The 27,951-nt window shown below is 42.7% G+C and overlaps 1 protein-coding gene across 1 annotated transcript in view; it reads right to left on the bottom strand.

Moving 5' to 3' along the window:
* Spon1 (spondin 1) overlaps positions 1-27,951 on the bottom strand; it is a 268,003-nt gene that overhangs the window by 148,320 nt on the left and 91,732 nt on the right. Inside the window, exons 4-5 of the mRNA XM_048788393.1 lie at positions 7,809-7,882; positions 2,948-3,070 (exon numbers count right to left, since the gene is read on the bottom strand). Coding sequence (XP_048644350.1) covers positions 2,948-3,070; positions 7,809-7,882 — 197 coding nt within the window. The remainder of the gene's footprint in view (positions 1-2,947; positions 3,071-7,808; positions 7,883-27,951) is intronic.

Raw genomic sequence — 27,951 nt, 5'->3', positions numbered from 1 at the left:
TGAACAATCTATGATGTTATCAAATTCCATTCAAGGTGGAAGGTAAGCAATGCATTTTAGTGTAACCCAGTACAAATCCATTGACATAGTTTCATATTCCACAGTATAATTGGCCTTCAAAAATAATCATTTGTAGAGTTGGTTGTAGTATGTGGCATGGTATTAAAGATGATTTATATTTGTTTGGAAAGGCTATTAAAATACTCTTCCCATTTCCAGTTATGTATCTGTGTGAGGTGGAATTTTCTCCCTGTACTTCAACCAAAAACATACCACAATAGACTGAAAGCAGAAACAAAGGTGAATGAGAATCTGTGAGTCTTCTATTAAGCCAGTCATTTAAAAAACTGGCAGAAATGTGAAACAATGCTTTTTTACTAACTTTCTTTTGTTATGGACAGCATAGTAATTTTTATAAAATGTTTTACTTACGTCAACTTCTAATGAGTTTATTAATAATTTACTATATATTACTTTTTAAAACTAATTAATCAATATTTTAAAATTTGTTTCAATTTTTGATATGGTGAACACACATAAACAAAAATATGTTGAAGTTCTCAGTAATTTTTAAGCAGATAAAAGGGGTTCTGGGAATAAAATGCTGGAGAATCACTGTTGTAAGATCCCTGCAGAAAAAGTGGTGTTTTGGATGACTGATTAACAAAGGAAGAGGGGGATTTGGTGTCTTTCAGTTGGCACTGGTGTGGGGAAGCTTCTCTGTGTTTGGTGACAGGATTGGTTATCAAGACAGGATCTGCAGCAACAAAAGGAAATTTACCTGCTACCTAAGACTGATAGAAATCATTTTGGGGAACAGAGATTTCAAGGTCCTGAGGTGACCTTCCCTGTTCTCTTCCAAGTGTCTCCAGTTCTCTGAATGTTCAAGTTCACGCCTTTTCCTCCAAGGAAAGGACAGTCCAGCCTACAGTCCCTGTTCAGTGCTGGCCATCTTGACTAGGTGAAGGCTAGACACTTGCTTCCCAGGACATAGTAAAGCCACTCTGAGCTCAGAAGTTGGTGCCTGGTCCTGGTCCTCATCCTGGCTGGCTTTTGTCCTGGAAGACTTCTCAGTCCAGTGGGGAAGAAAGGCTCCTGAAGAAATAACTGCAGTATGATATGATAAATGCTATTCTGTACATAGTGATGAAATTGTCCAACCAAAAATTAGGATACGATCTGACAGTATAACGTAATATCTGATAGTGGAACAATCTGGGGAAACTAGAACTTGTGTCTGCTATATTTATTAAGAAACTTCCAGCAACTCCACTGAAATTCTCTGCAGATTTGTATTTCATTTGCCCCAAAGACCCAGAAACAATGGTTTTGTACCCCATCCCCCCACCAATTCTGGGAAATGATGGTGGCAGAATAGAAAAGGGCAAAAAAAAAAAAATCTTAGAATCACAAAGGATGAGTAATGGCCCCCTAACATTTTATTTCCTCTGGTTAGTGGATAGAGGCCTGTAGGAAATTTTTTCCAACATACTTGTTCCAAGTGGTTTTCTCCTCCAGGCAGAGAGTCCAAGTTTGTTCACACAGGTCTCCCACACCAGCTGAGGCACATCAGGCTGAATCCCAGAGTCAGAAGATTGAACTAGGCTTCTAGGATCCCAAGCCTCGAATGTACGTGGGTAAAATTAAACAATAGGGCTCTTGATCTGCCAAGAAATGTTGGAGTCCCCCCTGGGTGGGCTGTTTGGGGACCAGGAAGGTTCTGGTCTGGCTTGGGTCTTCTGAAGTTCCAACCATGTGCCCCTTTTCTCCCTTTTCCTCTGGGGTTTGGCTCAAATTCCTCTTTTTAATCTCTTTCTGCCATTCCCACCGGGGCTTCCCAGCTGTGGTAACTCCAAAGTGAAATGCGCAGGAACAAAACAGACAAAGAGCAGAAAAAAACCTGCTCAGTGCCACACATGGACCTTCTGCCCCCCACAGCCAGAGAGAACGGGTAAGCTCAGGCCTAAAGACAACCCAAACTGAAGGCAAGACAAAGAGCCTGGCAAACCCTTGTTTGAGACTCGGACCCACCACTTACATTTGACTCTGGGCAAATCATGACATCTCTCTGGTCCCCAGTGAGCTTAACCACAAAACCAAGTTATTTTGAGAATTAAATGACATTACATATGTGAAAATGCTTGGTACATGGTAGGTTCACTACTCATAGTTAAAACGTTTTACTTCCTTCTGTGTGATGGTTTGATTAACATCCGGACTATTCTTTGAGTGGAATGAGAACCTACACGGAATCTTTTTTGATTCACTCTTATATCTCCAGAGTTTAACAGAGTGCCTGGCACATGTTATGGTTTTAAAATTTATTTACTTATTTATCTTGCAGTACTGGGCATCATGTTGGGCATTTTTTTTTTGAGACAACTGTCTCAGAAACAGGGATAGGGAAGGTCCTGATTAAGGATCTACTCCTAACTAGCAATTTTGGGGTCTCCTGATTTCTCTCATGGATTGATATTGGCTATCTAGAGCATGATGTCATGAAGAAATTGAAAGGTGGCATCTGGAACCAGTAGGGAAGAGGCTGACAGATTGCCAGCCGTCACCTGCTTGAGGATGTTGCTGATGTTGATTTGTGGAGTCAAGAGCAAGTCACTTTACCAGCTGTTTTCGGCACAAAGGCCTGTTTGTAATTATGGATTATAATTGAAGACTGAGATTACCAAATGCCTGTCCTGAAGAGAAATAGCATGACTATTAGAAAGAGTTTTTAAATCACAGATTAAAAACAGAACAATGCTATGCAAAGAAGCAAACAGCATATCACTACTCCATCTGCCTGTCTTAATGAATTTACTTACTTGAAATGCACGTTTCATGAATCAATTGATAACGGTGAGCAGAATTGACACATTTCAGCTTGTCTGTCCCACATTCAGAACTCTGACAACCTGTACTCCCTCAACCCACAAAGTAGCTCTTTACTTACGAGGGTAATCCTTTGGATGTGTCTTCTCAGACCAATTTCCATAGAATGTGAGTCTGTACTTGGCAGTTCCACAGGCACAGCAGTCTAAGATTGGCTTGTCAGTCACCCCATCAAATGTGGAATCTGAAACAGAAAAATCCCCGAGTTAGGAAGCCAAAAAGGTACTTCTATATGGCAGTGCCATCTTGATTTGTCTTATCTTTAACTTCTAAAAAAAGAAGATGAAGTACAGTTTTCATCGATTTGTAAGACTCAGGAACCAGGTCAGTACTTGGGCTACAAAGGATTTTTGTAGACCTCTGAGAACGAAAACTAGATTTTGAAAAAAAATAACATCAGAGCTTGTGTTTGAATAATTTTGAGGATCTCTCTGGGACCAATAGGGCAGAATCTTTGAGACAAAGGCGGGGTCTTGGAAAACTAGGGATAAAATGTACTCAGATATCCTTCCATCCCTCTTCTAATGGGATTTTCCTACCAAATTTTCAGAGGGATACACATGTGTGTTTTCTCCAAGAAATATTATCCAGGGCCAAAATGTCTAGACCTGAGGGAGAGGCTTTGAAGGACAGCAGTAAGAACAAGTAGAGAGACAGAAAGAACAGCTGAAAAAAAAGTTTTTTTTTTTTTTTTAAATTGCCATGTAGTCACCTCACTTCTTATCATGCTTTCAGAGACTGTACTGGGAGGGGTGGGGGTTGGAAATATGTTCATAGGTTCAGGTTTACTTCTGAGTATAGAAGCAGCCAGGAAAAACTTCAGCTTCTCTCTCCACCCCCATTTTTTAGCTGTGAATAGCTGGTAAGTAGGGAAGGAGAGATTACATGAATAAATTCAGTATTTCCGATTGTCAAACCCACATTCCTAACTTTGCCTTGTTGCTTTTAGTCTGTTCTGCTTCCTACAAGATGAAAACAATGACTATAGATGCAGCTTGCTGCAATAGCTTTTTCTTTAGTTTCCCTAGCAGTATTCACATAAGTCTTTTTTTTTTTTTTGCAAGTTGGACATTTATTCTTTAATATTACACAAAGAACAGCAACAAAGAGCATAAAATAATTTTCAATGTCAGAAAGAGCATTTTGCAGATCTTCCTTTGGGAATTCACTGGGTTCATTGGGTTTGAACATGCAAAATAAGTGATGGTTGATGTGAATTCTAGGTTCTAGGATGGAGAAAAAAGTATGGGATGTGGTAATAATAACTGCCGTGCATTGATTCCCTGTATATGCTGATCCCTCTCCATACATTGTCTCATTTATCCTCATAATCTTAAGAGGTAAGTACTTTGGTTATCCCCATTTTACCACCTGGTAAACTGAGATGGATTAGGAAATGTACTCAAGATCACCCAGAGCTAGCGAGTAGTGCAGGCCCAGGTCTTTGGGGGTCCAGACCCCATTCCCTTAGTCTCTGTATTCTGTCATTCCAGGAAAGTCATCTGGATTTGTCTACATAAACAATGAGATTAAAAAAAATTGGGGGTTGTTTCTGTTTAGCTTTTTCCAAATGAGGAACAGTGCATTTAAAAAATTACCTCCCTCTATAGCTTCAGGATTTCCAAACAACCCCCAAAATGAGGACTGCAAAAACTCAAAGTGGAAATAATTGACTACTTTTTGTACACTTAGGAAAGGCCAGAGCATTCTCAGCACCTAGGAGCAAGTACACGCACCTCCCCACCCACCACCATATGTGCGTGGAGCCTGGATCTAATTCCTGGGTGAACCACTTTGATCTTTCAGGGACAAACCCCATAGAATATAGTTCAGGAAAGGCAGCATAAACCAGTAACTCCTGAAGACTTTGTCTTCAAAGACTTTTTCATTCCCACTATGATCAACTATAGTGTAAAAAAACCAAAACTAGCTTTGAGAAATGAATTCAGAACTAAGAGCTACATGCTGGGGTTTTGATTGTAGCAACCATCTATGGTTAAACAAGGCAGCAGTCATCTCTGGTGGACCTCCAATAAGGCCAGTTGGTAGCGTTACCTTATCAAAAGGGCTTTCAGATTTAGGTGCTAAAGTTAAAGAGATTTCCAAGGATTTAAAGAAATGCATTTATAATGAACCTTTTGGAATTCCAAAGGAAATTAAGCCTTCATCTAAAAATTAAATTTCGAGGTTTGAAAACGAGTCTTTCCTACTGAGGAAAAACCTACTGATAATGAACCAGGCTTTCAAAGGGTGGTGAGGAGGAGCCCCAGTCTGTTCCCTGCAGGACCACAACAGGGCTGCCAGGTGCAGGTAACTTCAGGCAGGAGCAAGGCTGAATTTCCCTTCCTCCCTACCTCTACTCTTAATCCCTTGCCTTCTCTGCATTCTTTGTTCTTCTTTCCTTTTTCTTCTTTTCCCCCATCTCTGCTCATGTGCCGCTGTCTTCTGAGTTTCTCTTTATCCTTCCTCCCCTTGGTCTCTCTCCTTGTTTATGACATGGTGTCTGTGTGCATGTTTATTACAGGTCACCTTTTTGAATATTTTATGTTCCTCTCTTCTTAATTGTAAGTAACTTAATGTTTATGCTGCTTTTTTAAAAGTAACAATCTCTATTACTTTTTATCTGTATGGCACTTAATTCTTTCCCTATGGATTAATGGCTTCAATTGGGGGGAAAACAATGAATGACTCCAAGTTTCACGATCCCCTTTCTTGATAGATTTGATTTGACTCAACAAGGAAGCAAAGAATATACAAGACTTTAATGAAAAAGCTGGTGATAATTAAGTGATAATACATATTTTAAAAATACCTTTGCTCTGTGCTTGCATTTTATACACTTTCTTAAGGTGTGTTGACTGATTTCTTTGTTGGCTGATTTATTCCTGGGGCTGCTGACTCTGGGGATCATCTACAACTATATCTGATGAGTCTGTGGCCCAGGACCTTTGCCCCTACCCTTTTTTTTCCTTTGGTCTACTATGTTGCCACTGGCTAGTGGCCCTGTATAGAGATGCATGATTAGTCATTTTGATAAGCTCTCTATCTAGGGGAAACAACTAAATATTTGCTATGCCATTTTATTGGTGTTGTATCTATAGAACTTAAGCCCATTTACACCTTAGACAAAGGTTTTACACAACATCTGAATCGAGCCTTTGGAAAGTCCCTTTAGTTAATGATTCCTTTCAGTTACATGGAGATGGGATGTCAGCGAAGTGTCTCCTCAGAACCCTGGAATCCTGGGAATAAAGTTGTCCTCTGACAGACTAACAGAACTACATGCAAAGGAGCGATCAGCCACTTATGGGGGAAGACCAAGAGGTGGCCTATGAATGTGTGATACAGAACCTCCACAACTCCACCCCTCAGTTGGACTTCCCTTCATGGCCAGGGAATCAGTAATAGGATTCACTCAGGAACCACAAGCCTTAAGAGGTGAGAAAGCTCTCTGCTTGGAGAAAGGCCGAGTGACCCTTTGGTTAGTTAAGTATAAGAAGGGAAAGTCCTCAAAGCCATGTATGGTGGTGTCCCCTGGAAACTAGCAAGGAGCCCTAATGGCAAGGTCTGACCCTGAAATGGCAGGTAGGGCAGGGCACCCTCTGACTCCACAATCCTCCACATAGAACTTGGTTGTGCTGCAGCTCATCTGTAGGGAGACAATGCATTGACCTGTCCAAGGGGATTCAAGCTACTGAAATAGGACGTATTTGCTTTGATGGGAGGGTGGTAGTTTAGGACACTTGTGTCAAACCTTTCCTCTACCTCTGTCTTTATGAGGTGAGGAGAGTCATTTAGACTGTTTCTCAGGCTCTTTAACTTTTCAATAGGAATAATATCATCATCTTTACCACATAGGGTTGTCGTGCAGATTACGTGATTAATGCCTATGATATTCTCAGAATAGTGCCTGGCATATAGCAAGCACTCAGAAAATATTAGCTATTATTATTATTTCCCCAGAAGACCTTTATCAACCTTTCTTAGTAGCTTATGATTTGCTAGAGTTGGAAAAGATTATTTATTCTCCAAAGACCAATTGCTCCAACTGCAAATAAAAGTTCTGCAGAAATGAATAGAAATGAGATAGTCAAGCTGTATAATTATAGAACATCTTCTATTTTTATTTAGTTATCTAATGACTTCTAAACACATTCAGATGTTTAAGGTCTTATTTTTTCTTTTTTACAGTAGATTAATGAACAAACTTTTGGAATCTGCTAACTAAAGCTAACACTTATATAGACAGCATTTACTATGTGCCAAGGAGGCAAGGCACCACTTTACTTAGGTTGTCTTATTGCTAGGAAGGACAGAGACAGATTCAAACTCAGGCCTGATTTGAATCCAGGCCCCTGTTTTAACCTTCCCAGTCTTCTTAGACTCCATGAGCTTTGTCAGAATGTCTCAAAGGAGAGGGGGTTGATGAGCTTGCAAATCTAAGTCCCAGAATCTTGAATGTGATGTAATCACAAGACCAGTGGCTCCATGGCATCCCTGTACCCTGCTGGCCTTTCCTGAGGAAAATCCCCCATATTGTCCAAACGAGTTCCTTGGGGTGATTTTTTTTCCCCAGAGAACCGTTATAGACTTTTTAAAGGTACACAATTGCGCATTCCTTAATTAAGTCCTGTGAGTTATTCCAAGGAACCTCTCCAGAATAATCACTGTTTCACAAAAATAAGACGACGACACCAATACGAGGTACATTATCTCCTACCCAGGGAATCAAGCTGAGTAATTAGAGCTTAAGGCGGATCCAATTATCCACAGCACACAGCCAGATTAAAAATCGGAGCTTCGTGAGAAAGTAGAACCCACGGGGACTCAGAGAGCCCGATCGCCTTAACTCCTGCAGCAGGATGCCTGAACTGAAAGAGCCCCTTCTATTTATCTGCCCCTCACCACCTGCAAAAACTTACCTTGTTCACAAAGTTTCTTGGTGAGAGAACCTTCATCTTGAAAATAAATGATGCGTTTCTGTACGATGCTGGCCCTGTGGGAAAGAGGACATAGCACGATGGTGAGGATGGTTGCCAGGGATCAGTCAGACATGGTCCTTGTTGGGCCACCAGGGCTCTGTGGCTCTGGGCTAGTCATTCCAGGTCTCTGTGCTTCTGTTTCTTTATACAGAAATTGGCACAATTTCAAATAACTATCTCGTAGTGTTGCTGTGAGAACCATCAGAGAAGGTATTTCAAGAGCTTAGCACATGCCTAGAAGCCACTCAATATTAGTTATTGAGTTGTTGTCAGTAATATTATTATAAGGCAAGAAAGGGAACTAACAGCATTTTCAATACCTTTCTCAATGGTTCGTTTTACTCTACTCTTCATATTAAACCACTGAGGCCATTTATAGATCAACCGAATTCAAATTATAGAAGCATGTCAAATCTCTTCCTGAAGGGGAAAAAAAAAGGAACTTAAAAATATATTTTCATTTGTTCTGAAAATGTCATTCTATATCTTTCCTGAAAGTCTAGACAAAACTGTCTCCTACATTCTGAACAAAGACAACTTCAGCTGTGATCTCTCTCCCTCTTAAACATGTCAAACACAGGCTCTTAGAATTTGGAAAGCATATTTTGAGGTTGAAAGACGACTTACTTTTGGTCAGCACATATTTTCTCTTTAATCTGAAATTGCAGACACTCTACTTCTTTAACTCACTCTGTTGTTTATTTTCAGCTGGCCTTGAAGAGGTTGAATCCTGAAACCCAGTGTTCCAGTAATTTGAAAGTCTACCACACTTAAAGTTGAGACGGTGCCAATAAATCTTGGGCCATTTCTATCGATTCTCTTCAGCAATGGTCCTCAATCAAAAGGTAATTTTCACTTTGATTCACCCTATTTAACAGATAAAGACGTCCCTCAACTCCATTACAGCTGACCACACTGACTGAGTGCTGGACTCACAGGATCTGCCCTGGGTCACATGACCCCATGCCGAGGGAGGGGCTGTGTGCGTTGAAATCTGTGGAGGACAGAATCGATTTCCCCCATGGTCTGGGCCAAGGCCAAGGCCAAGATGACTTTCCAAAGAAATGTCTCCTTGACATCCAGGCTTACACAAAAGAACACAATTCAAACCAGCCTACAGATGTCTTTTACGGTCTTTCTCCACCCAAGAGAGATGAGATGTTGAAATAAATGAATGAAATATGCTTCCTGTCTACACAAAGCTACTTTGATGATTATCCATTCTATGGACCATTAAGTGGGAAAGTTTCCTCAGACCAAGAGAATAATATTCACCCCCCACCAACACCACCACCAAGCCAAATAACAAAGCCTTTTGTTAGAACACTGGTCATCTACCAGCCTTTCAGAGTATCCCTACCCTGTGCCCGGAAGGACCCCTGGAGGACAAGGAGCAGGCTTGGTGGGAAGTACCCCAGGCCCCACACTCTTGCTTCAACCAAAGGCGCCATCCTTATTTCAACCACAGTAGTTTCCTCTCCATTTGTCTTCCTGCTGTATTTATTTATTTATTTATCCCCCCCCACCCTTTCTCTCTTTTTCTTTTTCAACATGTCATTGCTGCTTAGTGGCTGGCACTGGGGGAGGTATCAGGGACACTGTCTGAAACAAGACAGATAGGACTGCACTTCCCATTCTCAAAATTTACAGCACACTAGGGGAAAGCATCAAAGAACCAAACCTACAGCTAGTGATTTAACCCACCCGTGATGACGTGCCACACTGGAGACATTCACAAGTGCAGCAGAGCTTAGCACAGGGGTCTGGCCAAGCTGGGAAAGGATCCCCCCAGAAAGAACAGCCAGGCTCAGATTTGGAAGAGTAGGAGTTACTTAGGTAAGTAGGAGGGAGAAGAAAGGCAGAGGGCATCCTTTGGAAATCCTTGAGGTGGGAAGGGGCGTGGGCTCACGGGAGAACACACGAGTGGTAAGTCAAGGAGGTGATGTGAAATGAGCTGTGGAGGTGAGCAGGGCTGTGTCAGCCAGAGCCTGCAGGGAGATGGCATTTTACTCCACGTTTAATGAGATAGCTTTCTAGAGCATACCCTGAGGACCGAGATGATCAGATTTGCTCTTTTGAAAGGGCACTTGGGCCACCAAATAAAAATGAGTTGGAGCGTGGCTGCAAGCATTCAGAGATCCCATGCAAATCGAATTCTGTTTCACTTACGTTTTCTCGCTTGAAAGTTTTGGAAACCACTGATCTAGAGGATAACATGCAAACATCTGTCATTCGAGGCTCTTTACAATTCCCCCAAACAACCTCTGTCTTCATTTGTCACCACTTTGTGCCGAGCTTGCTGGGTCCCAGGCATTTGAGGCTCACTTTCTTGTCTGACCCTCTCTTCTGCTCTACCGGGCCCTTGCACAGCTGCTCTCTCTCCCAGAATCTCCCTTGCCAGCCTCCACTAGCATCTGTAATGGATCCTCTGAACTTTCTTCCTCCTGTTGTGAATGGGAGGACGATGGCAGTATCTATAATTTAAAGGCATGATCAGGAAAAGCAATTGCCACCACCTTTTGCAAAATAAGATTGTAAAGATTTGGGGGGACCAGAGATAGAAAACTTGTGTTTCCTCTAAAATGTCTCAACTGCCTCACCCCTCAAGGTTTTATAAAATCTAAGGTAGACAATCTATCTTTTTAATAATCACTGTTATTTTTGAGCCCTTGTTATGTGCAGTTTATACTATGGAAACACCCCCTCACCCCCACACACACCCCCATATATATATATGCATCTCCTCAAATTTTTCATCCGAAATGCTTGGTTGGGCTGGATATGCTTCTGAATTCAAAATTCTTTAGATGTTAGAAAATTAGGATGGCACATATCCCATTGATGCCCCCTCCATAAGCAAACAGCAATATTTAGCAGCAAAATCTTAGATGATTCATCCTGAGGGTAAATAAACCCCATAAATGGCTTCATATCAGTTAGGTAAGGTTGGGCAATATTACCAAAATGCTCTGGTTTTCAGTGGGATTTAGATAAAGTTCTGTGGCTATTCCACCCTTGTCTTCCAGGTGAGTATGAGGGAGGTACAGGGAGGTTCAGTAACTTGTCCAGGTTTGGAAGTTTCCCCTGTCTACCTGCAAAATCTGTGATCTGTCTTATTCTCACATGGGTTGGAAGGAGTTGATAACATATATACAAAGGACAATTACTCTGAGGCTTTATAGTCAATGTCACCCCACACTGAGTTTCTTTGGATTGATTTAAGCCTCTCGTGGAGCACATTGTGGAGGGCCAGGACTGTGGTGGGTCTCCTCAGAACCTGAATCGTGATCTCCTGAACATTCTATGCAAAGGCTGAGCTTGGCCAGCCCCTTTTATCATGCCTTTTGGGTTTCAAACCCTGTGTGGATCAAATGGGGAAACCAGTCTTCTGTCTCTCCTATGATCTCTGTGCAATGCCTTTGGAGTGCTCATTCCAGGCACTCTCCACACCCAGCTCCACACTACCATACTTTCCTCCCAGGCCTTTACCTACCACACACACACACACACACACACACACACACACACGTACACACATATATACACATACACACACATATAGACACACACTTCAGTTACCTAATGCATACCCAAGGAAGATCTTTCTTCCTTGAGGTTGACCCTGTGACAGGTGTCCTTCCAATGACAGCCAGACCCTCTGGGCTTCTCTGAGCACAACACTTATTAACAATAACTACTTAGTATTCTGTATCCTGTGCTAGATTCTAAGGGTGACGGTGTCATTCTAATACTGGGATTCAAGGAGGAGGAAGAGGGCTTGTGGAGAAGGAGAGCATTTGTGGCAGTAGGACATGATGGTAGTCATTTAGTGGGTAATTAGGTGTAGGGACCTGTAACTCAGGGGAGGGCTGAGGGGCCTCCACTAGCATCTGTAATGGATCCTCTGAACTTTCTTCCTCAGGGCCAAGGTGATAGTTGAAGGATTTGGAGTGGCTGATGTCACCAGGGAAGGTGTGTAGAGTGAAATACAGGGTCCAGTTGAGCCTAGAATGTCGGGGAGGTTTGCCATTCACCTTCAGACATGCTAGCGGAGAACAAGACTTTGGAACACTTCATGGTAGAAGATGCTTCTCTTTATTCTTTGTTTGGTCACCTCCTGAGAGAATTTTGCGTTCTGAGAAAATGCATTTTCCTTTGAGTCTATTCCCATTAAAAGTATAAAACTCAGCTGAGACTTATAAATCATACTACAGTTCAGGAAAATAATAGTTTTATAAGGCAAGAGAGCTGTTAGTAAGAATTCCCTTAGCATTTCAAAATGACAAATCTTCTCCCATTCCGTGTTGCAGTTTGGCAGTCTTTTTGCATAGCATTTATGTGCTGAATGCTCTCTTATCATGAGAGAACATGGAAGGAAATCTAAATTAAAGTTCTCGGTATGTGAGCTTCTCAAACTTCAGAATATTGAGGTCCTAAGTAACTCACTAATCATCTCAGAAGTTTTCTTTTAAAAATAAAGTGGATATTTCCAAAAGTATCATCCTAAATCTTTAAATTGCTTGATGGGCCCTTTTCTGACTAATGTTGTTTTTCCTTGGGGAATTTGCCTATTGTGGTAAAGTTAAAATGTGCTAAGTTGTGGGTTTCCTGTCTAGTGTTAAAAAGGGTGGAGAGGGGAGATCTCAGACACTGAAGTACTTGGGAGAGATCAGACCATGAAATAACTTAAAAAATATGCCTGGCTCCTCAGTGGCTGGTTTATCACCATGCAAAGATGATTTGCAGAAGGTCCAACTGCAGCATGTTGAACTTAGTAGCAATTCAGTATATGGTTGCTGTTATGGTTTTGGTTGTGAAATCACCAGCCCTTGATGAAGTTCCTGGCACATAATAAGTGCTTAATAAAAGGTGGCTATCATGACTGATGTCAGGTCTGTCTCCTTCACTTAGGGAGGAAGGAATGAGGGTGCTACCTTGGCCAGCTGCTTCAGACACAGATAATAAATGAACCCTGGTTTTGTGGTCTCCAGACTACTTTTTGCCAACCTTCTTCCCAATTCCAGTAAATTCTCTATTACTGAACATTTCTTGGAATACTTTATAAAATTTCTCTATGATTTCAGGGATGTTTTTCCATAGAGGTGGTTCAGTTTATAACCAGCAATGTTTATTCCCATCTACCCAAAATAACAGTAATGTGGAAGGACCTAGGAATAAAATATTGAAGGCATAGTGATGGTATCTTAGGGTACTGAGGGTCTCTGTGTTATTTTATTTCATGAGGATGACAAGTGCTAACCTGACCCTGGTCTCACATTCACCAAGAGGCTGTGTGCATGTCATGATGCAGCTTCTTACAACTTTCAGGTGGGACCTCAAGAAATAGAACTGTGTCCTGAGCTAACAGGTATCCTAGAAGCCCATGACAATGTACCCATAGTGGTGCCAGTAAGTGAAACAAAAGACAGAGGGGTAAAAATAATTGTTTTTTTTTTTTAATTTTTTAGGATTTTTATTGAGGTAATTATAGATTCACACAAAATTATCATAGAGATTGTTCTCATTTGCAAAACTTAACTTGTTATGGTTTAGACATGAGGTGGCCCCCCAAGGCTCCTGTGTTATTGCCGGAATGTTCAGAGGTAAAGTGATTGGATTGTGAGAGTTGTGACCTAATCAGTCCATCCCAGTTTGAATGACTGGGTTGTACCTGTAGACAGGTGGGGTATGGCTGGAGGAAGTAGGCCATTGGGGATATGCCCTAGAAGGGTGTGTCTTCCCTGTGGCCACTTCCTCTCTCTGCTTCCTGACCCCACCATAAGCCCAGCAGCTCTCCTTGTCTTGGCCCTTCCCCTATGATGTACTGCCTCACCTTGGGACCAAAGCAATGGATTCAGCTGTCTGTGAACTGAGACCTTTGAAACCATGAGCCCCAAATAAACTTTTCTTTTTCTAAGCTGATGCTAAATCCGACTAAAAGAAATTGGTACTGAGAAGTCAGACTACTGCTGTGACGAACCTGACCACGTGGTAGAGAAGCCCTTGGAGTTGCTCTTTTGCAGACTGACTGTGTTCATGAAGTTTCAGAGGGAAATGAGGACTCTATTGAGAATTGGACTAGAGGCCTCTTACGTTGTACTCTAACAAAGAACTTGGCTACATTTTGCCCATACTCTGAGAATTTGTGTGAGGCTTAATTTAAACGTGATGGATTAATTAATCTGGTAGAGGAAATTTCAAGACTGTCTAGCATCCAATGGCATGGGTATCATAGGCAGCTTTTTAGCTAGATTTACTGTGAGAATCAGTGAGAATTGGGGGCAGAGAATAGAATCAGAGGATTTAAGAAACTTGTAGATTGGCCAGAAAAATGCATGTAAAACTGGGGCCAAGGAAGGTGTGCTTGTTAAAAAGATTACGGCTCCTAAAGAGATGTTAAGCACTTTGCACAGAGATCACAGGAAAAATGCCTCAAGGGCATCTCAGGAATTTGCAAAACTACACTCATTACAGGCTCAAGGATGTAGAAGGAAAATTTCCTTTGGGAAGAAATCATGGGGGCACCCTGCTTATATGGGGATAGGGGGCTTGGGAAGTTGTTTCCCTGTGCTGAGCTCTGCAGGTACTCAGTGGTCCCTGCAGCTATGATTCCAGGGGTCCAGGCATTGTGCAAACTGGCAGCAGGCTTTGGCATCAAGAATGCAGGAAGCTAAAGTTAAGGGGTTATGGGGTCTCCACTGAGATTTCAAAGGAAGACGTAGAAGGCTAGGTAAAGTGTAGCAGGGTGGGAGTCCCTACAGGCTGCCCCTGAGAGGGCAAGGCATAAGGCTGTGAAGGTGAAACCAAAGCTGGAATGGAGACCCCAGGAATTAAGAGACACCAGTAACTGTCTGCTGAGAAAAGCTGTTGGCTATGGAAAGAACCAGGCTAAAGCAGAATACAACAGTCACTAATATGGCATTATGTAAAAATGGGATGTGTAACCGATGTGATTCTGCAATCTGTATTTGGGGTAAAATGGGAGTTCATAACCCACTTGAATCTAATGTATGAAATATGATATGTCAAGAGCTTTGTAATGTTTTGAACAACCAGTAAAAAAAAAAAAAAAAAAAAAAAAACCAAAAAAAANTCTCTACCACGTGGTCAGGTTCGTCACAGCAGTAGTCTGACTTCTCAGTACCAATTTCTTTTAGTCGGATTTAGCATCAGCTTAGAAAAAGAAAACCCATGTGAGCAGCAACCAGTACGGCCAAAGGGGTGGGGCTATGCAAGCCCTTCTAAAAGCATGTCTAACATCTTTATGTCCCAGATGCTGTATGCAGAGTTGCAGGTGGAGTTCTGGAAACAGTTTTCTCACTGGGTTTTCATCTTGCTTTGGTCCCATCTCTTCTTTCTATACCCCCATTCCTTCCTTTGGGAAATGGAAATGTTTACTCTGTGCCACTGAATATTGGACATATGAAACTTGTTTATGATTTTTATATGCGCTTACAGTCAAGAGTTGGCCTTGAGTCTCAGAGAAGACTTTGTGAGCTTGAACTGTGGGCTGCTGAAACTGTTAAGACAATGGGACTCTTAGAGATGAATTAAATGCATTTGGCATTGTGAGATGCGCATGATCTTTTAGGGACAGAATGCTATGGTTTGAATGTGAGGTGTCTCCCCCCACCCCAAAGAAAATGTGTTAATGGAGGAATGTTCAGAGGTAAAGTGATGACAGTGAGAGCTATAACATAATGAGTCCATCCTAGTTTGAATAATGGTTGGTAACTGTAGGCAAGTAGAGCATAACTGGAGGAGGTTGGAGGTATGGCCTGGGGCAATGTTGTCTTCCCTGTGGCTCCTTCCTCTCTCTGCTTCCTCACCCCACCATGAGCTAAGCGGCTTTCCTTGGATGCATCCTTCCCCCAGGATGCACTGCCTTATCTTTGGCCCAGAGCAATGGACTCAGTTGTCTATGGACTGAGACCTTTGAAACCATGAGCCCCCAGTACACTTTTCCTCTTTGAAAGTAGTTCTTGTCAGGTGTTTTGGCCACAGGGCCACAAAAGCTAACTACAACATAAGTGTCATAAGTACAGCTGGGATGCTGACGATGATAGAATCCCCTGGGCTTGAGAGTGTAACAAAATTGTACGATGGCCTAGCAGAGAGCCAGATCATGCCATTCTGTAGAAAATGTGCCTAATCTACCACTCTCTAGGACAAAACTGACCCAAATGATTCTCAGACGTACAGCCTGTTGGAGCCCTCTAATCATCTACAAGTGCAGGGGTGACTCAGCCATGGAAAGGCCATTTCTGGCTGGGATAAGGTGGAGGTAGAGATGGAGCTGGGGGAAGTGTTGACAGAAATGAGGTCAATCAGAAGGAACTTATCAGAAAAATGGCACTGGAATCTGAGAGGCCAGGTCTGTAACCAAGGATAGGAACTTTGCAGCAGTTAGAGCTACAAATCAAAAGATTAAAAAAAAAATGCCTATGGCAGGTCTTCTGCCCAAGATGGACCTTGGACACCGTGTCACCTGCTCTGAGAAGACATTTCAACCTTTCTCAGGAGCATGAGGTTCACCCAGTGCTGTCTACCACATGCAGCTTGAGTTATGACCAGAATCTGTTTAAAAGGTTGGTTGGGTTCTTAGCAAGACCACAACCCATTCCGAACCTTGTGTGATCATTGGTTTCTGGAGCTCTTGACTCACATCATTGAACAAAGTTACATCTACCAAGCCCTGGTTCCAATTTAAACAAAAATTAGTGGAGAACCAGTTTTAACACTCAGTTTATTTGTTCTATAGAATCTTAAATGGCCCGAGGGATAACAAGCTCCATTTTCCCTCATAATTGTTCAATTTCAGACCTCATCTTTATCATGTAACTTGTCAATACTATTCTTCTAGCACTTTAAAATTCATCCCCAAACCAAATTCAATGGGAAACTAACAAGGAATTGATTTTTGTATCATTAAAGAGATGTAAAAAGAAAATAAAACCCGTGTGTTTTTAAAGAATTAATTTAAATGTGAGAGGTATTAAAACCAGACTTTCATTTACTCATGAACTCATTTCACAAGGCAGGTGCCACAGAGCTGCATCAGGACTTGGAGGTAGAGATGAATACGATGCATTGAGCGTGATTCCAAATAGTTGGCGGCCCATAGTTGAAAGACATGAAATCCGAAGAATCAGAATACTACATGGCAAGTCCTGGAGTCTAGCAACATCTATTCCCTCCCTCTTCCTTTCTTACGGAATTGTCATTTTGTTTGAGGTTGTACCGGGCAAGCCAGTCATGAAGATCCACTTCTGCGTTCCAGCCTTCCATGCAGTGAGGGGAGGGGACTTGAGAGTCACATGTCATCTCAGTAAAACAAAGGCAGGCTTTAAAATGGAGGGAAAAACTTCTGAGGAAGTTTGGCTTTCCAGATAGAGGAAATCTATGATTACTCTGGCCTGTCCCTCTTTTTTTCAGTCTTAAAAACAAACACTGTCTGTAGCAAGGCAGCCATTTTGCCACCATGAGGAAAAGGCCAAGAAAAATCAGAGATACTATTCCTGACATCATTTAGCTGCTGAAATAATTCCAGCAGTCACTTACCCCTGGCATTTTTATTACATGAGACACACAAACCTCTATTTGTTGAAGCATGATTAGTCATTTTCTAATGAACACTGCTCTCAAAAGTATGCCTAACTAATGGAAAGAGGTATGAATAAAGTAACGTGAGAGTGTAGACCTGGGAAGCTCAAAAGGGAGAAAGGAGCCAGGTGCTGCCTGAACCCACACTAACAGGTCAGGAGTCTTCTAGAAGCACAACCTGATGGACACCGTGTCATCTGCTTAGACTTAGAAGAGGGCCTTAGGTTCAGGAACCAGAAGGTTCCTTTCCTGGGGCAGGTCTCCAAGTACACACTCCAGTCTGAAAACAGACATGGCCCTAAGGGAAGGGGAAGACAAGGGGAAGTCTGACAGAGACACAGGCAGGGAAGCATTCTCCTCCTGGGCAGCTCTCACATGCCCACAGCCAAGACCAAGGAAACGGTGCAAGTCCTGAGGGGCAGCTGCTAGATCACTGGCTGTAAAGTTGTCAACTGTTAGAGAAACTTTTAAACAAACTCAAATGAACAAGATAAATAGATTGTTGGATGAAGTCCCAGTTGTGAAAGCTCTAACAGGTAGGCAATTCTGGGTAGTAAACAGGACCATTTCTCATTTTCTATAATTGTTTTGAACGGAACTAAGGATATTTTTCAGCATCTTTTGACTCTTAATGGTCTCTTTAGCTTAAATTAGCCACAGACCTTCTTAAACTTGCCAATGAGATAAATGTCTAATCCTTGAACCTGGGGTGAAGGGTTTGATGAGTCTGAAAAATGACTTTTCTTTTTCAATCAACTTTAGCATGCTATTTGGCCTTTTGCAATATGATGTTGGTACCTGGGGTATGACTAGTTGAGGGACAAATGGCAGTTTCACTATTTCTTTGACATGACTGAGTCCATGAGTAGTAATGGATCTATTACCCTGGTCGTTGGGTGGTGACAGGCCTGGCTTCCCCTAGTACCTTCTTCACATCTATAAACCCTCCCTAGACTATGAACCCCTGTGAACCCAGAGACTACGGGTCTGGACAGGGTTTATTGAACTTGGGGTTCTTAATCTGGAGTCTGCAGACGGGTTTTAGGATGATGAAATCTTGTGTGATGTGCTCAAGAGCATTTTTCAAGGTAAGAATTCATAAGCGTTCATCTGCTTCTCAAAAGGGTTCCTGGCCCCCCAAAAGCTTAGGCACCATGATGAAGCCTGAAATGCATGATAGCAGGTATAAGAAATGATGTGACTGTCATTCTAGTTAATAAAGTCTCTAAGATACGTGCTCCCTCCACCCCCAAAGATTAAGGTTAAATTTTTATCCCAAGCACCCAAGGCTTCAACTGCTTTCTCTCCAGACTAAGCTCTGATCCAAAATAGAAGCCGTCTCAGCTGGGAAACAAGAAATAGAAAGGGAAGCGTTGCTCCTGGGTTTCTCGGGTGTTCCTCCCCGTGCCTGCAGAGTCCTCGTTGAGCCACAGCAGGGCGTGGGTGTAGTCACATAATCGCCTCTGCCCCTGCCTCTAAGGAAGAGGAAGTGCCACCCAAGCCCACTCTGGCTGGCTTCAGTACATCAGTATTCTCTACAGTGGGTCCCACCTTGCCCTGGCCCCAGTGGCTTTCCCACTGGGTACGACTGACTGGCTCACTGTTCCCTTGATGTTGGTGAGCATGATTACCAATGCCTCCTACGGTTAGCCTGCTGGTTGGTGGTCTTCCTGCTTCCTGTGACAGCCAGACCACTGTCCCCTCAGATGTAAGGACACCATCAGGTGACAGGGCAGGGCCACCTGCTATCCTTTCTGTTTCTCAGAGGGCCTCCCTGTTCCTCCGGGGTTTCTACTGTGGAAATGAGCAACCCGTACAGTAGTAGAACTGGCCAGACTGGGGTGTGGGAGGGTGGTTATTGTTTTCAGCTAGGGATTTCTGATTCATGGATGGGTTTCAAAATATAGTTGAATCCCCAAAAACCTGTGTGGAAACTGAATGCAAAACTGTAAATATGTGCAGTGCATTGCTCTAAAGCAGAAGCAATCATTCTCCTGCTTGTTAATACCCACCCCAGCCCTCTCCATCTGCACCCCAGATCATCCCTGGGAGATTAAATAAAGGAATCCTGTGTTGTGACTGTAGTCACCTCCAAACCATCTCCTCTCCTTGCCACCCATCCAATTTACCTGCACCCTGACTTGGGATTAATTATCTCCTCCAGCACATTATCACTTCCTTTAAGAGATTATTAGGCAGCAATAGTGCCCTTTACCCCTGCCCCGTCTCAGCACAGGGCCTGACACAGAGGAGGTCTTCTCCAAGCAAAGGCTCCTTCCTCGCTCACATACAGCCCCAACTCTTGGAGAAACAGCCGTCATCCTGAACCCTGGGCTACAGCCACCTTTCAGATCTGACAGCCCCCTACTATGAATTCAAAGTGGTCTGTCTCTGAAGGATCCAGTGTCAGAAGCTTGGTCCCCAGTGTGCCAATGTTAAGGGTCTGTGGGATCTTTAAGGGGTAGAGCCTACTGAGAGGTCAGGAGGCTCTGCTCTTAGAAAAGATTAAGGTAGTTCTTAGGGCACCCCAGTCTTGCCGTCCGATCTGTTTCTTCACAAGTACTTCCACTATGATTCCATCTGCCATGTGATGTAGCCGAGAGGTTTCTCACCAGGGCCAGCCCCTTGTTAACCTCCAAAACTGTTAGAAATACACCTCTGTTCTTTATAAGTCGCACGCTTCATTATAGTAATGGAAATGGACTAATACACTCCCTTCCCAACTACTGAACTCAGGTCTGCTTTCACCGTGCACAGAACATGTGTCCCTGTCCTCTCCTGGCTTTCACACATGCTTCTCAGTCAACCGGGGATGCTCTTCTCCCTCTCTGTGCCATATTAGACCCCACTTATCTGTCACAGTCTCACCTCCTCAGACCTCACTGACCAACCAGCACCATCAGAAGTGACCAGTTCTTCCACAGGACTTGCAGATGGAGGTTAGCCTTTGCTGTTCAATAGGCATTGCTTACTCTTGCTGTTGACTTCACTTCAGTAACAAGTTACCCTTTGGCTTGTTACATGTTTCCGTGTAGTATTTCTGACTGAATTCTGAGATTTCTGAGGGTGGGGGCTGACCTGCCCTTGGGGCCCCTTGAGCACTTGGCACGATGCCTTTCAGACAGGAAGCACGGAGGGTGTGTGGATCCGACATGTTTTCAATCTCTTGACTTTACCCATAATTCAACTCTTTTAGATCCAGTGCACAGTTCTGAGTGCTTTCCATATGTCCTCGGTCTGGCAAGAAGCAGACACTCTGTATTAGCAGTGCCACCCAGAGTGCTGGACAATGTAAACCGTGACTGGGCTGAGTCAGGGAACATTTCCCACTGCATGAAGGCCACTCACATCTGTGCTTGGTTTTGTCCAGGCGCAGCAGTGTGGCTGATGGCAATCACTGTTCTCAAAAGGGACTGCTGGGGCTAAATTCAAAATCCCTTCATGATGTCAGGACTCAGCAGGATGGGGATGGTTTAACCAGGGGGAGGGTCAACCTAGGGCAGAGCTCTCTGAATGGAAAGGACCCTGGCCGGCTGCCTCATGCTTCCTGATTTGCTCATCCCTCGAGGAGCCTCATGTTTCTTCTTTTCAATGTCTGCACCCCTTTTGTAGCATCTGACCTCTTCCTTATATGACATGAGCTGATCAAAGAAAAGCCACTGTCATCTTGCACCCCCTCAAAGTTCTGGAGCAACAACATGAGCCCACACATCAGCCACAAAGTCTGGGCACAATGTGTCCTGTTTTCTAGCTTTTCTCACAGAAAATACTTGTAGCCACTAGTTAAGAAAAGAAGGGAGAGAAGGAAGGAAGGAGGGAAGAAAAAAGAAGACCCAAAACTCTAGTTTGCTTAGTGAAAAATGCAGAACTCAATGAGACCTCATTTTAATGCAGAGCAGAATGCAAATGACCACTTTTTAAAAACTGGTTAATCACTAATTCTTCTGAAGGGGAACATAGGGATGATTCTGGAGTCTTTTGTTCATGTTAAATAAGGTAGAGTACCACCCACAAATCATTTTTTTCTTTGAGGCGATAAGGAATAAATGAAAACCCAACACATCTTAAAAATATCTATTCTAAAGTTATAAGGTAACCACACATACATTTACATGCTGCATGTCTCAGAGAGATGAAGGAGTTGAACTTCAAAGCATGTGTCATTGAGAAATGCTTAAAGCTTTCACAAAATAGGGACATGAAAAGCCATGGTGGAGACAGAGAAGAAAGAGATGCAGGGGTTGGGGAGGCCCCAATTTCTTCATCTCTAATGGAACCCAAGTGAAAACAGATAGCCACCACCTCCACTGGGCCGCACAACAGCCCTCCTGGGAGTTGGACCCTCACAGCGTGGTGGACAAAAGGATCAACATTATCTAGGTTCAGTGCTTTGTTTTGTGTTCGCAAATGAAAGTGTGTGCCATCAGATTGAGTTGTACTTTTCCCTAGTTTTCTAGATGGTTCCATGTCAAGGATGCTTATGATACAAAGTAAGATACATTACAAGAAAGTGAACCAGCAAAATCCTCAACCTAGGAGGATAATGGGTAATGATTTTCCTGTAATGAAGCTTTGCACTGTATTTAATGTGACCTCAGTCCAACAGCACTGATATGCATAATGTTTCTTTGGGCTGACATAGCTAGTTTTAAAAATTTATAATTCAATCTCCTGCTAACTTGAATTATTCTTTGTTCAAGCTGCTCTGGAGATGGGCATGAGTCGCTCACAGCCAGAGGTCTAAAGTCACTAACTAGACCCAGTTTGCAATGCTATTGTACTGGATTGTCAGTAGAAAAAGCTAATAAGCCCTGGCTTTCCACATGTCCGGTACCCTCCACGGGAAATATAAATCAATACCTTGACTCACAAATGATTATGACTTGTGCAACATATTATGGTGAGACCAATTAGCTGAATCAATTAGACAAGCGACCAATATGTGAGCCAAAGACGCCCACAGATAAGTTGGATGTGAGTGATGCTAGCCATCTCTGGGTCACTATCTTGCTAACTCTGCCCAGTAGGGGTTCTGCATATGGAATGGTACAAAATGGTGTGCTTGAGTTCTATCTTTGTGGGGGAAAATGTAGGACAAACTAGGAGAAGGTGGATCCTTTACAGAGGCCTAGCTTCTGTGCAAGGGACAATTGTTCAGAGCATTTTTTTTTTCCTGGAGCCTGTGGAATATCCCACTGTCACCCACTTCAACCATGGCTGGCGTGATGAAGCAACTTGCCATGGTATCCCACAGCCCACGTACTTGTGCAATAAGACTTGGAGTGCTGAAGGTCAACTGAGCCTGGGAAGGACCACACGCAGGCCTGTAGTGAACAGCACTGCCATTTGGATCCAGTTGGGCCCTTTCTGTTGTTGTTGTTGTTGTTAGGCCTCATCAGCATAAAAATGAAGTTGTTTTGATTTGCTACTGTCTGTCTGCTATCAGAAAACTGTTATTAGGAAAATCACATTAATTAGCAACAGCTGAGGGGAGGCTGGGCTTATTTTGGAGCTGCAGCTGCAAGTCTCGGTGCAATCTGAGTGTTGACTAAATTTTAACAATTGACAGAATAAATAGTCTCAGCCTGTATTTAATCACATTAATTTTGTTGTCCTCTGTTTGTGCTGCTGTTTAGGATGGGTAGTTAATCTGCCTTAAATAATCGGGTACCATTCACGTGCTTTAAAGAATGACCTCCGCTATCCCGTTCCTCTGATTTATCAGAAGCAATATGTTGTTTTGCTTAATGCTATTTTTCAACTTCAGGCATGAAAATGAAGAATTAATTAAAATTTATCCCAAAAGTTGGACTGTTAACTAAAATATTTAATTAAGCTGAAAATCTTATTTTATCACCTTGCAGGGTAACAGAATTAGATACAGGGATGGGTGGATATCTTGTCTTGATAGAATGATAGAGAGATGGTAGATATGTACATCCATACGGGAGAGGATTTCAACCTTCTAAATTTTAATCCCAGCTAGTTTATTCCTTGTCTTCATAAGCACCATGAATCAGCATGTAGTCAGGACGATCAAGTTTGACCTTGGCTCTACCTCTTCAAGGTGTAGGAGGTGAATTACTTGCTTGAACTTCAGATTTTTTTGCCCTAAAAATTGGGGTTAATATCTACTTTAAGGGGCTCCTGTGAGCATTCACAAGCTGAACTGGTATGGAAACGGCCTAGCATGAGGTAGGTGCTTGAAAAATGTTATCTTCCTTTTTTTCTTTCTACTTTGAATCTTGTGTTGCTATTGAATTTTTCATGTGTTTATGTCTTGTCTACTCAATCAGAGGTTTAATGAAACCCTGTCAAGATAGGAAGTCTCTCTTGCTCATCCTGGGCTTACCTAGAGTGCATGGTGGCCGATTGGAAGTCTGTACCAGTTCATCAGGGGTAATCCTTGTGCCCAGTAGTGTCTGCCATATAACAATCACGACCTTTACTGAGTACTTACTGTTTGCCAGGCACTCTATAGTAAGTATTTTACATAGTCCAGGGGTACTCAACTCTGCTGGTCATTACAATCATTTGGGGGGAGTGTTTATTGATTCTATCCCTGTTTCCTGGAACCCGCAGTAGGTCTCATATAACTGATGGCAGAGCCGGTGTGCAAAAGCAGCAAGTGGGAGAGCAGGCGAGGGCACCTAAATGCAAGATGTACCAACAGATGGCAGTTTACATGCATCTCCCACCTTGTGTCTCCAGGGAGAGAACTGTTAAGGTCCATGGGATCCCTTTTAAAAGACAGTCTTCTCAAGATATCAGCCTCATTAGGGTGTATGTAGGCACCTGGCAGATCAGAGGGAGTAGAGTTAGATTGCTAGGGTTTAAATCCCAGCTCAAAAATGAGCTGTTATAAGGCCTAACAAAGTGGGTCTCAGTTTCCTCCTCAAATCATACTATCTTCTTTATAGGATGGCTGACAAATAGTTAAGCCATTATTATTACTGTTGTTAAAAAATTAGACCAACATCCAGCTGGATTCTCAGTTTTCAGGATGGCGGTGGGCAGGGTCTACATGATGGGCAGCAGTCAGTGAATGAATGAACTCCATCTGGTCTCTAGGGCCTGACCCAGAGACCTTGCTTGTCTTCTCCATTGAAGACCTTCTTGCTTGTCTTCTCCATTGAACCCAATATCTTCTCGTTCTGCTCTTAGCCCAAACTTCTAGGAGGAAGAAGTCATGAAGAAAACAGAAAAAGACGAAGGAAGATATACATGGAGTTCTTCTCTTTTTTCTTTGCACCCCATCACTCCCTGACTTTGAACTGAGACTTTAATTTGAGATCATTTCAACCTTAGAGAAAACTTACAAGAACAGTAAGAATCATTTCCCCGGAAACATTCGGGAATGAAGTGATTGACATGATGTCCAATTACCTTAAGTACATTCTTGTGCATTTCCTACCAACGAGGACAATCTCCTGCATAACCACAATATCACCATCAGATCCAAGAAGTTAACTCTGACGCATCCACTCCTCAAACCCTATTCAGGTGTCCACGAGTGTTCCTTTATAGCCAAAAGATCTAGTTTTGGATACAGTGCTGTATTAAGAATTCTCTTTCAATCTATAACACTTCCTCCATTTTCCCTTGACTTTTATGACTGAAACTTTTTTATTGTTAGTATTATTGTGATTTTTAATTGCTTTTATTTTTTAAATATATGACAGTGGAATGCATCACAATTCTTATTACACATATAGAATACAATTTTTCATATCTCTGTATATAAAGTATGTTCACACCAATTCATGTCTTTATACATGTACTTTGGATAATGATGTCCATCACATTTCTCCATCATTGCTAACTCCCTGCCCCCTGCCTTTCCCTCCCACCCTCTGCCCTATCTAAAGTTCATCAATTCCTCCCATGTTCCCTCTCCCTATCCAACTATGAGTCAGTATGACTGAAACTTTTGAAGATTATGTTTTGTTTATTCTTTGAAATGCTTAGGTTTTTCTGAGATTTCCTCATAATTAGAATGAGCTTATGCATCTTTAGCAGGATTACTAGAGAAAGGATGCTGTGTTCCTCTCATTGCATCCTATCAGGTGGCATACGATTTATGTTTAAATTTGTTCTGTTATAGGTATTTGCCAGACTTCTCCACACTAATGTTCCTATTTTCCTCTTTGTAGTTACTAAGTATTTTGAGGACAGGTTTTTTTTTTTTTGTTTTTAAACCATGCAAACATTCTGTTCCATATCAAACTTTACAATTATTCATTCATCTTTTAATTTAACTGTCATATTTATTTATTTGTGCTGGACCATCTATTATTTTTTATTTTATTTAACAGATTGTAATGCACTACTCTTACAAGTGCATGAGAACTCAGAGCCCATGTATACTTTTTCTTGGTCTTCCTCTTGTCTTGATGTTACATTTTAATATTTGTTTTCCCTGGTCTTGATTTTTAAACATTTGGCAAAGACTATGTTGTTTCTCTTTTTCTTAACATCATTTCACATTCTTTATGGGCACTGATAAGAAGCAAGCAAACAAAAGGGGTGGAGACCAGTTTTCAAAGCTCCAGAACACCTATAAAATGTACAGCTTTTGTCCTAAGTGCTGAGGACTAAAATTCACTTGTGGGGATAAGATGCATCTATCTGTATGATGATATTTGTTTTATTGCAAATGTAAAGCAATCATAATAATAGCAACAATAATAATCTGGCTGTGTTTAGGGCTTATTCTGTGCCAGACAATGTACTAACTACATGCACTTTATATGTACTAATGCATCTGACTCTCATAGCAACTCTATGAGGCAGCTGCAGTTATTACCCCCATTTGACAGGGGAGACATCTGATGCGTTGAGAACTTGGAGTGGCTTGCTTGGTTATTTAAGATATAGCCAAAGAGAGGACCTGGCACTCATCTCTTCTTTCTAAAAGAAGAAGCAAATTAACAAGGGCAGGGCTCATTTTTAGGTGAGTGAGCATGGGAAGACATTGGAAATTGGAGAGAAAATAAAAAACTAGAAGGATTCAGAGACCTGGGACATCAGCTTCATAGGAGAAATAAAATAGTCCAGAGTATGACTCCACAGCTGCAGGGGTACAAGACTCCCTTGTGCAGGGACAAGGGTGGAAAAACGTCCCTGCAAACTCTATTAGTGATGATGCTGGCAATCCTAGCTATAGTCCTCACAGGCTTGTAGTCCACATAGAGAAGTAACCTGAAATCTGTACACAGTAGCTTTGCCTTGGAAAAGGATTGCACATCATCTCCCAGGGAACCCCCAGGGTTCTGTAGCCAGAAGCCATCTTGAGAAGTGAGCTATTTTCTGAAACTGGGCTGTTCTAAGGGTCAGAAACACCTGCACATTCTTACCCCTGGGATGCCACAGAACATTCAGCTGTACTGTCTTGGTGGGTAGCTGCCTTGCTAACTCACCAGGCTCAGCAGAGTAACTGTCACCTAAGCCTGCTAGGTGAACTGACCTGTAAGGGACACATGTTGCAGCATGTAGAGGAATGGAGGGTACTACCTTCAGGAACCAGGAGATCAGGATGCTTGTCCTTTGAGACCAAGGGCATGGCCAGCCTTGTGTGGACTCATACCAGTGACAGGATTGAAGGCAGGTGCCCACATAGTTTCCAGTGCTCCTTTTCCCTGTTCTGCATCCAGCACCTGTCAGTACAGGGCAGGGAGAGAACAGCACAGTTCCCATTGCTGCCTTGCCCAAGGGGTGATGAGAAAACCTTGAGAAACTCCAGATATGGCTTCATCCCTGTGCACAGCCAAAGAGGGCCAAGAGGAACTTTGCTTCATGTCTGTTGCAGTCACGTTTCCAGCCACGAACTTCCACCAGCAAAGAGGAGCACCACAGTTTCTTCTAACACCTGCCCCCCAAGTCAGTTTCCTCTACCTCATTTCCCCTACACCTTGTCTGAACCACTCATTGCTGTCAGGAGTGGACTTGAGCCTCTCCCTATGTGGCATCTGGGCCTGCACCACTGACTGGCTGGAGGACAAGTGCTACAGACCCCTCACCACTGCGGAGGCTGCCAGTGCCAGAGGTCCTTGCTAGAATCAGAGCTGGCATCAGTAGTGTCTGAGGAAACCCCATTGCCTGACAGGGCCACCACTCTCATTGTAGCAATAGCCACACGGTGAGTACCCCACATCCACTGCTGTCTGCACCATGCATGCCTGAACCACAAGAGTGCCCCCACTCTTGCATAGGTCACAGAGACAACCGACCTCCTCATCTCTACCACAGTGTACCCCATGCTCAAAATCATTAATCACAGCCAAAGAAGCTATGGGGGAGTCTACAGAATGGTGTCCAGTCCAAAATAAGGCAACATTGCATAACAAAATGATACTCCAAGACCTATCTTTAAGATAAAGCTGCGTACTAAGGTGGCTACACCATAAAAGTGCTAGTGACACCTGATTCACCATATGTGAAAATTTCAATGCAGGATAACAAGAATTATAAAAAACCTCTG

The sequence above is a fragment of the Marmota marmota genome, unplaced genomic scaffold, assembly GCF_001458135.2.
Source record: "Marmota marmota marmota unplaced genomic scaffold, marMar, whole genome shotgun sequence".
Classification (NCBI taxonomy): Eukaryota; Metazoa; Chordata; class Mammalia; order Rodentia; family Sciuridae; genus Marmota; species Marmota marmota.
This window is presented reverse-complemented; position numbering and strand designations above follow the sequence as displayed.